At 45.4% G+C, this 15,059-nt stretch overlaps 1 protein-coding gene across 1 annotated transcript in view; it reads left to right on the plus strand.

Annotated features, from left to right (window-relative positions):
- KSR2 (kinase suppressor of ras 2) overlaps positions 1–15,059 on the plus strand; it is a 410,930-nt gene that overhangs the window by 141,942 nt on the left and 253,929 nt on the right. The window contains exon 4 of the mRNA XM_036823399.1: positions 5,581–6,094. Coding sequence (XP_036679294.1) covers positions 5,581–6,094 — 514 coding nt within the window. The remainder of the gene's footprint in view (positions 1–5,580; positions 6,095–15,059) is intronic.

Genomic DNA, 15,059 nt, shown 5'->3' on the forward strand with positions numbered 1-15,059 from the left:
GAAAGAACCTTGCCCTCCAGCCCTAACCCGCTTCTCAGCATTTTCCCACTGGGAGAGCCAGCCCTTCCCTTGGCATAAGCAGGGGGTTTGGGGCCCAAGCCTCGTGGATATAACAGTACGGCCAAGCAGGAACTTGGCCTCCATGCCATCATCATTTATGGCTGTGGGGGTGCCAGCCCCTCCTGGGGCATGACTCTGGGGCTGGGGTCCAGGCCTGGAGCTTACAGCTGCATGATGGTAGACCAGAGCTTCCCCCTTGCTTATTACTGGGTTTGGTGGCCTTGAGCCCTGGGCTGTGTCAGGTTTCCAGGAGCTCTGCAGGAGGCCATTGCAGGGGATCAGTCACCATCCCCTTCCACTTGGCAGAGCAAATCCCTGGACGGTCCACCTTTGCCCTTCTTTCCAGCCTCAGCTTGGATGTCTTCCTCCTCCGGAATATCTCCAGCCACACTGAACTGCTTGCAGTTCTCCAGACTTGCCACGTTCTGCCGTCTCCTGGCCCTCGGCCCTGCTGTTCCCTCTGTCCGCATCCTTCCTCCTACACCCTCCACTCTGCCCCTTTCCTAGGATGTTCTCCTTCATCCTGGGCTGAGGTGTCCTCTCCTCCGGGATGCCTTTCCCCACCCCTCCCCAGAAAGCTGGCTTCCTCGCCTCTGCTCTCGCTCACCTGCACTTTCTCTAACCTTGGATTCCCGGTTCCACATTGTGAGTACTTACATTTATTTAATCGAGGTGAAACTCACAGAACATACAATTAACCATTTAAAAGTGAACGATTCCACAGCATTTAGTGCATTCACAACGTTGTGCAACCATCACCTCTATCAAGTTCCAAAACATTTTTATCACCCGAAAAGGAAACTCTGTACCCATTAAGCAGTTGCTCCCCATTCCTTCTTCCCCCCACCCCAGCCCCTGGCAACCACTAATCTGATTTCTGTCTTTATGGATTTGCCTATTCTGGGCATTTCATATAAATGGAATCATACACTATGTGACATTTCATGTTTGGCTGATTCCACTTGACATCGTGTTTTTGAGGTTCATCCAAATTGTAGCCTGTATCAGTAGTTCATTCTTTTTGATGGTGGAATCATATTCCGTTGTATGGACACACCACATTTACTTTATCCATTTGTCAGTCGATGGGCATTTGGGTTGTTTCTACCTTTTGGCTGTTGTGACTAGCATTGCTGTGAACATTCACATACAAACATTTGAGTGCTGCTTTCAATTCCTTTGGGTCTATACCTGGGAGTGCAATTGCAGTGAGTGCTTATTTCATTGTTGATCTTCCCACTAGACTGTGAGCATCTCGAGGACAGGGGAGACAGATGCCCGACCCCAGGGGCTGGTATAGCGAATGCCTGGGGAGCAGACGAGATGAGTCCCAGGCATCCCGAATAGATGTCTCACTCATCCTCAAGCACCCGCCCATTTGTCTGCATCATCGTGTGGTCCAGGCTCTGTGCTGACAGCTCGACTCATTTTATCTCATTAACTCGCTCCTTGCTTCACTCTGATATTTGCTCAAATGCCCACTGTCACGTCCGCATCCTTTTCTGATTGAAGTAGCCCCAATACTCTTTTTTGGTACCCACGTCCAGCTTTCTTTTCCTCCATAGCATTTATTATCACTGACATATTATAGGCATTATATTATATATGACATCTTATAAGTAATGTAATGTTACTTTTTTGTTCATCCCCTTTTTTTCTCTGTTTTCTTACCAAGAACATGAGCTCTGTGAAGACAGGAACTTTCGTCTCTTTTGTTCATTGCTGTATCCCGGTGCCTAGAACAGTGCCTGGTATATGAGAAGAGTGCAAATATTTGTGAAATATACTTGGGTGAATGAATGAATGAATGAGTTTAATCCTCACTGCACCCTCCAAGGGAGCCATGATTATTCATTCTCATTTTACAAACCCCCAGAGTCTCAGAGAGGTCAAGTAACTGGCCCAAGATCACAGAGCTGATCAGCAGTGGAACCAGAGTTCTAAGCTGGATCTCTCTGAGTCGCAGTCGCATATTCTTTTCACTTCACTCAGGGGAGCATGAGCTCTAGCGATAATGCCCAAAGTACTTCCCTGTGGCCTTGGAGTGCGGTATGTGATTAAGATAACTTAAAAAAATAGATTTACTTTCTTACACATGTTTTACTTAGGCTCATTTGGCAATGTGTTTGTACTTCCTGAGCAAAGACATCAACCCAGAGCTTGCCGGGTGAATCAAGCTGATCTGGGCTTGATTCTCTGTCTGCCCCCAGCTCTCAGAGCTATTCAGCCTCTCTGAGCATCACCTTCCGAGAGGTACACAGGGAGGTGACGTCACCTGGTGCCGTGTTCAGCTCTCAGCACCGGTGCATACGCTTTAAACGGGAGGTAGCAACGCATCACCATGGTGTTGAGAATTACAGTACAAGCAGCTAACATTTATGGAGGGCCTGCTGTGTGCCAGGTGCTGGGCTCAGCACACTGCTTGTGTTATTGCATTTGATCCTCATAATATTCCCCCGGAGCAGGTCTACTATTGTCCCGTTTCACTGCTGATAAAGCTAAGACTCAGAGAAGTTTCATGAGTGTCCAAGGTCACACAGCCAGGAAGTAGGAGAGCCAGAATTAAGGCCAAGTCATCTGACTCCAGAGCTGGCTCTCTTAGTCCCTGGGCTAATGTGTATGTGTAAATATTTGAGAATCGACACACCATAGTGATGGTGATTTCGGTAGAATGTTCTGGCAAAGTCTGGGAGGAAGGAAAAAGGAGTCTCTTGCCAGAAATAGCCCTTGCTCCAGCTCCTGCTCCCATTTTGCTGATTATAATGGTCCAGGGTCTTTGGTGAATGCAGGTCCCACAGTCCCAGAGGCCCTGTGCCCTTGTTGTTGAGTTGGCCAAGATCCTGGGTTTGAATCCCAGCAGCCAGCTCCCATCTCTGCTGTAACCTTGGAAACATCTTCATCTCTGCACATACATTTCCTTATCTACAAAGTAGAGATCAAAATGGCCCTTTGCACACAGATTTATGAAAATTAAGTAAGATGTGGAACAGTCTCAATATAACAAATGAAGAAAGCAGATGACAAACCATTAAATAAGATCTTATGGCGTTTCTTAAAAAAAAAAAAAAGCACAGCAAACCAGCTGGCAGGCTCCACAGCCAAGCGTTAATAGGCAGGATGGCTAGGCTGTAGAGCAACATTGCCTTTTTCCTTATCTGAATTTTCCAATTTTTCTATAATGAATATGTAATAACAAAATGAGTTGTTTTTAATTAAAAAAGGGGCAGTGAGTCAGTGTTCATGAAAGCACTTTGTAAACTGTCAAATGCTCTATAAATTAGCTCTTGTTATGGTCCTTATAGTAATTATTATTGTTATTGCCAGTCGGCCACGAGTTGGAATTTATTTCAACTTGGCCTGTGATGGGAGGGCCCACTCGATTGCCTTCTGCCAGGTCCTGCCACGTGGTCCTCTCTCTCTCTCTCTTTTTTAAAATTTATTTATTTATTTATTTATTTATGGCTGCGTTGGGTCTTCGTTGCTGCGTGCGGGCTTTCTCTAGTTGCGGCGAGCGGGGGTTACTCTTCGTTGTGGTGCGCGGACTTCTTATTGCGGTGGCTTCTCTTTCTGCAGAGCATGGGCTCTAGAGCGGAGGCTCAGTAGTTGTGGCTCGCGGGCTCTAGCACGCAGGCTCAGTAGGTGTGGCACACGGGCTTCATTGCTCCGTGGCATGTGGGATCTTCCCGGACCAGGGCTCGAACCCGTGTCCCCTGCATTGGCAGGTGGATTCTTAACCACTGCACCACCAGGGAAGCCCCATGGTCCTCTCTTGACACCTGCTGACTTCTCTCCATCTGTGCTGCCACCACCCACGTGGAAGCCAGCATCCTCTCTCACCGGGAGCCCTGTGATACCCTTTAACTGGGTTCTCCTTGTCCAAGCAGCAGCCTCAGTGTCTTTGAGAAATGAACTTCATTAGATTTTTTTGGATTAGTTAAGTTTTATCTATCTATCTATCATCTATTATCTATCTGTCTATCTATCATCTATTACCTCTCTCTCTCTCTCTCTATCTTCCCGTTTTTTTGAGAAATAATTGACATACAGCACTGTGTATGTTTAAGGTGTCTGCATAACGATTTGACTTACATACGTGATGAAGTGATGACCACAACAGGTTTAGTGAACCTCCATCATCTCATATAGATACAAAAGAAAAGAAGAAGAAAAAGAACTATTTTTTTCCTTGTGATGAGAACTCTTAGGATTTACTCTCCTAACCACTTCCCTGTGTAACAAATGGCAGTATTAATTATATTAATCATGGGGTACAGCACATCCCTAGTACTTATTTACCTTATAATTGGAAGTTTGTACCTTTTGCCTGCCTTCATCCAGTTCCCCTCCTCCGCACCCCCTGTCTCTGGTAATGACAAATCTGATCTCTTTTTCTTTAAGTTTGTTTGTCTTTTGAAGTATAATTGACCTACAACACTCTGTTACTTCCTGGTATACAGCATAGTGATTTGAAGTTTCTATATATTGCAAAACGATCACCACGATAAGTCTAGTTACAGCGTGGGGAATATAGTCAATAATACTGTGATATCTTTGTATGGTGAGAGATGCTAACTAGAGAAATGGACTTTAGATCAAAACCCTCAATGGCTTCCTGTTGAACTTGGTGTAAAATCCACGTGGGCCTGGAGGTCTGCCCTCACCTGTCCCTTCAGCCTCCTGAGCCAGTTTCCCCATTGTCACCATATATTGCCTTCGAGAAGACACCGGAAAAGGGACCCAGGAAAGTGCCTGCCCTGACTTAGATGGTTTTGGAGCCTGAACGTTTGGTCTCAGTATTTGACCCTTACGCTTTTACATCTCTTAGTGTAGAGGATGTAGGACTGCACGTTGTAGCCTGAGAGTTTGTATGTGTAGACCAAATATGTATTTGCACTCTTAATACAGCAAATGAGTGAAAAATGTTAGTGCACTATAGGATTTAGTTTTATTTTCTGACTTAGCTTATATCAGGGCTGAAAACCTCAAGTTGCATTCAGACAGTAGGATTTGTTTTTAGTGCTCCATTTTTTTCTAATAAACTGTTGTAAGACAAGAAAATCTCCTTTCTACCTCTATGCTTTTGTCCTTACCATCCTCCTCCCCTCTCCCCACACCTGCCACGCTCTTTCCTTGGACATTTGAGCTGTGGGCTCCCCAACCCTGGACAGTGGAGGGCAAGGCTGTTGAATGGGGATTATGGTGAGACGGTCAACTGAAGGGTTTCATGCTTTTTGGAGGGGCCAAGTGGGTGTGGTTGAATTTATGTAAATATGCGTACAGCATATTGTGCATAATTTATGTAAATATGCATACAGCCTACCGTGCATAATGTATGTAAATGTGCACATAGCATACCGTGCATAGTTTATGTAAATGGGCGTACAGAGCACGCTGTAATCAGCACACGCACGGTGCACGGTGTATACGGTGTAATGCGCGTCTACGGTAATGTGCCTACAGTGTAATTCACCTGCTTTCTCATGGCTCATCTGTCGTCTCTGCTCCTTTGTCCCAACTCAGGAGGCAACCTTTCCAAACAAGACTGGACCATCCAGTGGCCCACCACGGAGACGGGGAAGGAGAACAACCCCGTGTGCCCCCCGGAGCCGACCCCGTGGATCCGCACCCACCTCTCCCAGAGCCCCAGGGTCCCGTCCAAGTGCGTCCAGCACTACTGTCACGCCAGCCCCAGCCCGGGGGCCCCCGTGTACACCCACGTGGACAGGCTCACGGTGGACGCCTACCCGGGCCTGTGCCCACCCCTGCCACTGGAGTCGGGCCACCGGTCCCTGCCTCCGTCGCCCCGGCAGCGGCACACGGTCCGCACCCCGCCGCGCACCCCCAACATCGTCACCACCGTGACCCCGCCCGGCACGCCACCCGTGAGGCGGAAGAACAAGCTGAAGCCCCCGGGGACCCCGCCGCCCTCCTCCCGGAAGCTGATCCACCTGATACCGGGGTTCACGGCCCTGCATCGGAGCAAGTCCCACGAGTTCCAGCTGGGTCACCGCGTAGACGAGGCCCACACGCCCAAGTGAGTGCATCTGGTGGGTTTCCGGGGGCAGCTGAGCCTCCCAGTCAGGGAAGCTGCAAATCTAGTTGTATTTCCCTCCTCCAGTTGGATGAAAGGTGGATTTTCCCTAATGGCTGGTCTGGAATTTCCCAGAAATGACCCCTTTTAATACTATTAATGCTGTAAAGTAGGGGTCGGAAAACTATAGCCCAGGAGCCAAATCTGAATTTATTGCAACGCATCCAGCTTCATTCCGTTCCGTTCTGTCTGTGGGTGCGTTCCTGCTACGACGGCCGAGCTGAGTGTGGCCCGAAAAGCTGAAGCCTTTACCGTCTGGCCCTTTACAGGAAAAATTGCCAGTCCCTGCAGAGTCTATCCTAGTGCCGCCCCTAGAAATAAGACGCCAGCTGCATACGCGACCTTACGTTTTCTAGTAGCTGCCTTAAAAGAGTAAAAAGAAACAAGTGATATTAACTTTTATGGTATGTCATTTAACCCAATATAGTAAAACATGATCATTTCAGCATAGAATGAGTGTAAAGTATTATTACGGAAATACTTTGCATTCTTTTCTCCACACTGAGTCTTTGAAATCTGGAGGGTATTTCACACCAGCAGCTCATCTCAGTTCGTATCGGCCACCTTCCAGGTGTGGAATGGCCACCTGTGTCAAGTGGCTGCGGCGCTGGATGGTGCTGCTCTGACTGACCCTGTGCCTGGGACTTGCTCTGTGTTTATACCTGAGATACATGCCCAGGTCTGCTGGGGGTGGGAGGGGGCTCGGGGAGCGGATAAGTGGACTGTCAGGGCAAAGGTCGTCCCACAGAAGCTGCAGGTGGGGCCACAGGCACCCAGGGGATAAAAATCCTGAAAGTTGACATGGGCTGTGCCTGGCTCTGGCTTGGGGGTGGGGTGGGTGGGACTTGCTGCTAGCAGAGGGCGATACGGTGTCTGTGGCTATATGCCGGCTAATGAGAGAAATGGGGCAGCTCCCTCCAGGGCCCCTCAGAGGCTGACTGTGACCTGGGTCCCTTGCAGGTTTTTGAGGTCTCAGTGTATTAAAAATGGAAGAAATGCTAAACAGGGTCACAGAAGTGAGTAGCACATTTTAAATATTTACCTTTAACAAAATTGCATCTGAGGCATAGAAGATAAAATGGTTATGGATAATCCTATGAGGAGACACGGGGAAGAGTCTAAATTTGGGAACTGTCGTGTGTGAGAGGCGTGGACCCCGGTTCTGGGAGCTCTGAGTTGGGGGAAGCACTGGGGAACGGTTCACTGCATTTCCATTCCAACGATTTAGCCGGTGTTTCGTGAGCTCTCACTACCGTATGCGGGTGAATCTAAGACGTTGATCGTGAGGTACATCCTGTGTGCATCTTAGAACTGATGAAATGTGGTGTGTTCCAGACTCTGGGCTAGTTGGCGGGGGTACAATGGAAAGGAAAAAGACATAGCCCTCGGCCTTGTGAAGACTACACTAATCCAGTAACCACACATAGGTGTTATAATCTTATGTCCAGTATTTACGAACAGTGTTACAGGCTATCAGAAGAAAGTGCAGGATGCTGTCAGAGCTTGTGGAGCTGATTGAGTTTGCACTGGCAGGGAGGTGAGTTGGGGGATTGGGGAGGGTTTGATCGGCGTGGCTTCTAGAAGAACTGTTTGGACTGAAGGCTAATTAGGGATTAAGATGGTGGAAGGGGTGGGAGGTGTTCCAGGAGGGAGCATGACCCATTGGAGGAACTGACGGAAGGCCTCTGTGGCTTAGGGAGCAGGCAGGTGATGCAAGAAGAGACTCCTGGGTTAGGCACGTGGCAGCACTGTTCACAACAGCCAAAAGGTGAAACAACCCGAGTATCCATCAGCAGATGAAGGGGTGAACACAGTGTGGTCCATCCGTACAATGAAATATTATTCAGCCATAAAAAGGAATGAAATTCTGACACCTACTACAACATGGATGAACCTTGAAAATGTTATGCTAAGTGAACTAAAAGCCAGACACAAAAGGACAACTATGGTATGATTGAACTGATGTGCAGTGCCTAGAATAGGCAAATTCACAGAGAGAGAAAGTAGAATAGAGGTTGCCAGGGGCTGGAGGAGGGGAATGAGGAGTTAGTGTTTACTGGGTAGAGTTTCAGTTTGGGAAGTGGAAAAGTTCTGGAGATGGATGGTGGCCATGGTGGCACACAATGTGAATGTACTTAATGCCACTGAATTGTACCCTTAAAAATGTTTAAAATGGTAATTTTATATATATTTTACAACAATGATAAAAAAAGAGACAGGAAAGCCAGGCATGGGCACACTTTTTCTGTAAAGGGCCAGATAGTAAATGTTTTAGGCTTCGCGGGTCAGGTGGTCTGTGGCATCTCTGCCATCGTAGCAAAAGCAGCCACAGACAATAGCTGAATAAGCGGCCGTGATGATGTTCCAATAAAACTTTACTTATAAAAACAGGCGCCTGGCTGCATTTGGCCCACTGGCTGTAGTATGCCCTGGCAGAAGCCCTGGTGTAGGCAGTGATTCTCCCTTCTAAGGCCTTAAAGTGATTTAAGTGGAAGACACGATCAGATCTGATTTTACGAAGGTTACTCAAGCTTCTGTGTGAAATCTATATTGGAAACATACCACTTTACCAGACATATTTGGGACATCAGAGACTTAACAGAGGGTTGATGCTTTTCTGATTGGAGTTGGGTTTGATTTTTATGGGTTTTTTAATGTAAATTTATTTATATTTTACTTACTTATTTTGGCTGCGTTGGGTCTTTGTTGCTGCGCGCAGGCTTTCTCTAGTTGCGGCGAGCGGGGCCTACTCTTCGTTGTGGTGCGCGGGCTTCTCATTGTGGTGGCTTCTCTAGTTGCGGAGCACAGGCTCTAGGCACGCAGGCTTCAGTTGTGGCGCGTGGGCTCAGTAGCTCTGGCTCATGGGCTCTAGAGCGCGGGCTCAGTAGTTGTGGCACATGGGCTTAGTTGCTCCGCGACATGTGGGATCTTCCTGGACCAGAGCTCGAACCCATGTCCCCTGCATTAGCAGGCGGATTCTTAACCACTGCGCCACCAGGGAAGTCCTTATTTTTATGGTTTTGTGAGGGCCAGAGAGACTGGCTGCTGAGACCTCAGGATGAGGACGTGGGGAGGGTTGCAGGAAGGCTAGGAATGCAGGTTGCCGCTGTGGAAGGTGGGAGGGACATTTGGGGTCTGCTGGCCATGGTTTCCCCAGACTGTGCATCTCCCTCACTCATCGCTGTGTTGATCACAGAGTGAGGTGGAATTTGACCAGAAGGCAGAACCTGGCTTGACAGACACATGATCTTTTAATCTACAAGCTGGGGGCGAAGTGAGGCAGGCTGCCCTTTGCCTGTTTGTTTTTTGCCCCAGCATTATTGAGATGTAATTGACAAATAACACCGTGTAAGTTCAAGGTGTGCAATGTGATGACTTAGTACACACACGTATTATGAAATGATTACCACAATAAGGTTAGTTAGCACATCCATCACCTCGCATAATTACCTTTTTTTTGCGGTGAGAAGTTAAGATTTGCTCTCTTAGCAACTTTCAAATGCTAACAATATAATATTGTTAACAGTCAACATATTGTACGTTAGATTCCCCAGAACCTATCCTTGTAACTGGAAGTTTGTACCCTTTGAACAGCATCTCCCCATTTCTCCCACCCCCTAGTCCCTGGCAACCACCATTCTACTCTCTGTTTATATGAATTCAATGTTTTTAGATTCCACATATAAGTGAGACCACGCAGTATTCGTCTTTCTCTGTCTGACTTATTTCCCTTAGCATAACGCTCTCAAGTTCCATCCATGTTGTTGCAAATGGCAGGATGTTTTCTTTTCTGTGGTTGAATAATATTCCATTGTGTGTGTGTGTGTGTGTGTGTGTGTGTGTGTGTGTGTGGGTGTATGCCATATTTTCTTTATCCATTCATCCATCAATGTGCATTTAGGTTGCTCCCCTATCTTGGCTATTGTGAACAATGCTGCAATGAACATGGGGGTGCAGATATCTCTTTGAGATGATAATTTCATCCTCTTTGGATATATACCCAGTAGTGGGATTGCTGGATCATATGGTAGTTCCATTTTTAAATTTCTGAGGAAACGCCATACTGTTTTCCATAGTGGCTGCACCAATTTATATTCTTTTTTTTTTTAATTTTTATTTTTATTTATTTATGGCTGTGTTGGGTCTTCGTTTCTGTGCGAGGGCTTTCTCTAGTTGCGGCAAGTGGGGGCCACTCTTCATCGCGATGCGCGGGCCTCTCACTATCGCGGCCTCTCTTGTTGCGGAGCACAGGCTCCAGACGTGCAGGCTCAGTAATTGTGGCTCACGGGCCTAGTTGCTCCGCGGCATGTGGGATCTTCCCAGACCAGGGCTCGAACCCGTGTCCCCTGCATTGGCAGGCAGATTCTCAACCACTGCGCCACCAGGGAAGCCCCCAATTTATATTCTTATCAACAGTGCCCAAGGGTTCCCTTTTCTCCACATCCTCACCTACGCTTGTTATCTCTTGTCTTTTACATGGTAGCCATTCCAACAGGTGTGAGGTGATATCTCATTGTGGTTTTGATTTGTATTTCCCTGATAATTAGTGATACTGAACACCTTTTCATATACATGTTGCCTTTTGTAAATTTGTAAACCTTCTTTGGAAAAATGTTTATTCAGGTCTTTTGCCCATGTTTTAATTGGATCCTTTTTTTTCTTTTTTTTTTTCTATTGAGTTAGTTGTAGGAGTTCCTTATGTATTTTGGTTATTAACCCCTTATCAGACATACGGTTTGCAAGTATTTTCTGCTATTCTGTAGACTGCCTTTTCATTTTTTGACTGTTTCTTTTGCTATGCAGAAGCTTTTTAGTTTGATATAGTCCCACTTATTTATTTTTCCTTTGCTTTTGGTGTCATACCCAAAAAATCATTGCCAAGACCAGTGTCAAGGAGCTTATTTTTTTGGTCTATTTTTTAAATTGAAATATAGTTGTTGTATAATATTATATAAGTTACAGGTGTACAATATAATGATTCACAATTCTTAACGGTTATACTCCATTTATAGTTATTAGAAAATATTAGCTATATGCCCCATATATTGTACAATATATCCTTGTAGTTTATTTTATACCTAATAGTTTGTACCTCTTACTGCCGCACCCCTATGTTGCCCCTCCCCCTTCCCTCTCCCCACTGGTGACCACTAGTTTGTTTTCTTTTTTCTTTTTTTTTTTTTAAATCACCTGGTAGAGGTTTTTTTTTTTTTTTAAGTTTTAATTTATTGATTGATTGATTGCTTGATTGCTATGTTGGGTCTTCGTTTCTGTGCTAGGGCTTTCTCTAGTTGTGGCAAGCGGGGGCCACTCTTCATCGTGGTGCGTGGGCCTCTCACTATCGTGGCCTCTCTTGTTGCAGAGCACAGGCTCCAGATGCGCAGGCTCAGTAGTTGTGGCTCACGGGTCTAGTTGCTCCGCGGCATGTGGGATCTTCCCAGACCAGGGCGCGAACCCGTGTCCCCTGCATTAGCAGGCAGATTCTCAACCACTGCGCCACCAGGGAAGCCCCCACTAGTTTGTTTTCTGTATCTGTGAGTCTGCTTCTTTTTTGTTATATCCACTAGTTTGTTGTATTTTTTACATTCCATTCCACATGTAAGTGATATCATACAGTATTTGTTTTTTCTCTGACTTATTTCACTTAGCATAATGCCCTCCAAGTCCATCCGTGTTGCTGCAAATGGCAAAATTATGTTCTTTTTTATGGTTGAGTAGTATTCCATTGTATATATGTACCACATCTTCTTCATCCAGTCATCTGTTGATGGACACTTAGGTTGCTTCCATATCTTGGCAGTTGTAGATAATACTGCTGTGAACATTGGGGTGCGTGTATCTTTTTGAATTCATGTTTTTGGTTTTTTGGGATATATACCCAGGAGTAGAATTGCTGGGTGATATGGTAGTTTTATTTTTAGTTTTTTGAGAAACGTCCATATTGTTTCCACAGTGGCTGCATGAATTTACATTCCCACCAACAGTGTACAAGGGTTCCCTTTTCTCAAGGAGCTTATTTTAGTGGGCTGTGACCAGCATTAAAAAATATGAAATAGACTATCCTAGACTAGATTATATTGGAATGCATTGCATGTAGTGAGGCTAAGTGTTAGTATTGTTTTGTGAAACTTGTGTCGGATATACAGTCATCCCTCGGTATCCACAGGGGATTGGTTCCAGGACCCACCAAGGACACCAAAATCCACATATCTCAAGTCCCATTGTTGGCCTTCCATATCTGCAGTTCCAACCACAGATCATGTATGACTTATTGAAAAAAAAATTCATGTATAAGTGGACCCACACAGTTCAAACCCACGTTGTTCAAGGGTCAAACTGTATATAGTTTTTTTTTAAATTCTGGGGGTTCTTCCCACTTGGGACAGCTTTGATTTGGGAATAAACCCCACTGGGGAGAGGGTGAGGAGATTTGAGAAGTCAGCCTTTTATGCTGTGGAATGTCGCCAGAGGCACTTCTAGAATTACTCGGCTCATTCGGGTTTCAGTTGTCTGTTTAATGTCTGGTTTCTTCTCTCCTTCTCCCTGGTAGCCCTGCTGGGGATGGTTCTTTGTTGCCAACTTGGCAGTTTTAAGCCTACTTTTATTTCCTCTCAATGGGATGAAGTGGGGTTTCCGAAGTCACAGGTCCTTCTGAACAGAACTGAGTCTTTCAAAACCATTGGTTCCTGTGAGCTTTCCAGCACCAGTACCCTGATGGGTGTTGGGCGGGAGGAAGGCTGTGTTTGAGACCATTTATTCTTGGCACTCTCAGGTGTACCCACAGTGGTGTTCAGCAGGTGGTCTGCTCGGGTTTCAGTCCTGTCCCCAGTAGTACCTCATGGGCATTTGTAGAAAAAGCAGGGCAGGAAAACAAGACTATATTAGCTATAGTATGTCTCTCATCACTGGTAGCCTTGCAATCCAGGTACGTTGAGCTGGGTCAGAACTGTTGTGGTTGGTATTGGCCAAAACCGTTTCTCCTGCTTTGTATGCATTCTCAAAGTCCTTTTTACTTTCTTCTTTTCCTTTTTTTCTTTTCTTTTGTTTTGCATTCGAATTTATGAGTGTGATTTTACTCCTGTGGCACTACCAAAACACACACACACATATACACGTGTATGCATACACACGCAGAGGGAAAAAAGTCCTATTTTTTCCCCTGGTAAAAGTAATACCTGACTGTTGTGGAAATTGAGACAACACAGGACACATGATGAAGAAAATAGAAAGTATATGCTGGACCTTTTGTTTTATACACATGCACATAACATGCATTCTCACAAGGGTGAAATCACCCCTAACGGGGCACAAATTGGTTTTTAGAGGAGAGAGGTGGGAAAAAAAACCTTGATATAATAGTTTGCGGATCTCCGTAGAGTCATATATATAAATAGATACCCAGTATATCTGTGGTATTAAAATTTCATTGGGAGTTGGGGGTGACAATTGGAAAAAAATATCTAAAAAGCTTCTTTAAGGGGTCATTGAAAAAAGGCTGGGAAACACTGACATAGATCTGTGGATATAATCCTATAGATAGACTTAGGCATAAACATTGGGGGTTACTAAGTCTCCCCAATGTTCTTACCCGTCTCTCTTCTCCCTCTGGCTTTGTGGACACACTTACATAGGTAAGCTGGCGCTGATTCCTTACGGTCAGCCATTTGAAAAATTGAGGGAGCAATCTCAGGGACTTTGGTCATCTTGGCCTTCAGTCCAGGATTCCATGGTTACTGTGTTGGAAAAAGGAAAAACCTAACAATTCTTAAGTGTGTGATGAGTTGTCTGTCTTTTGATTCCCTCATTTGTCCACCCGTCACACAAATGACTTGCTCTCTTTTGTCAGAGCATCTGAAAGGGTACACTGGATTTCTGTGAACTGAATCACATTTTAAATGCACAAGAATAGCTCAGTATTAAAAAGGAATTCTATTGTAAATCCCCCTTTTTTTGCAAATTCTTTTAAAACATAATTTCCAATTATAATTTTAATTACAGAAGTGACTCCCAGATAAGCTTTGTTTTGAAAATAAAAGCAGTATAAAATGTAAGCCATCCAGGGTCAAAGTCCCCTTCCCCTTGCCATAGAGAACATCTAGAGCTGCTCTTAATACGCTGATAAAAGTCCTTGTGTACATATGTTGTGTTTGTACGTGTATCTATAATATGTCTACTTCCCTTCCTTCCTTATTGGAACACACTGTATGGCTTTCCCAATGTGACTTGCCGTTATTAGTTCTGCATAAATATAAATATTCCCTTTATGGCCTTCATACCTTATCTCTTTTAGAAATTCTTCTGTCTCCTCCAAGCTCATCTAGAACATTCCTGGGTTCATATCTCTGCTTTCTGGGGCAGAGTGTGCAAACCTCAGCTGACCTGGGAGCAAAGAGAACGAGCTGGATGAAACCCATACTCAGTCCTCACTCTGACTCTTCGTTCCAGTGAATTCACATTTCTGTATCTGAGATGTCTATGCCATTTGTAGCTTGTATGAGAATAGGCTTTCCCCCACAGATTCCTTACGTAAATAAGAATTCAAGGGGGCTCTTCTCATTTATTTTAGAAAACTAATTATGGGCAAACACTCAGACTCACCGACACACACCTACAGATCATTGTGCTAATTATTACAACAAACTCTAATATTTTTATAAGGGCAAGAGTGGGGTGATTGGTTTTATATCACAGCATATTCATTAAAATAGGAAGGCTTCTACTGGGCTCATACACGGGGTTCTTTTAGGTCTAATTAAGCATTTAGACACACGAGATTAATACTGATCACACTTGGCGTCTGGCTGGTGCACGGCAGCAGCAGGCGTCTCTTCTGTGGGTCCCCGGGGGCTGCTCTTCCTCGCCCTCACCTCCAAGTGGCCGTTCAGGTGCAAGGTGGTGAGGTCCACAT

The sequence above is a fragment of the Balaenoptera musculus genome, chromosome 14 (genome assembly GCF_009873245.2).
Source record: "Balaenoptera musculus isolate JJ_BM4_2016_0621 chromosome 14, mBalMus1.pri.v3, whole genome shotgun sequence".
NCBI classification, from domain to species: domain Eukaryota; kingdom Metazoa; phylum Chordata; class Mammalia; order Artiodactyla; family Balaenopteridae; genus Balaenoptera; species Balaenoptera musculus.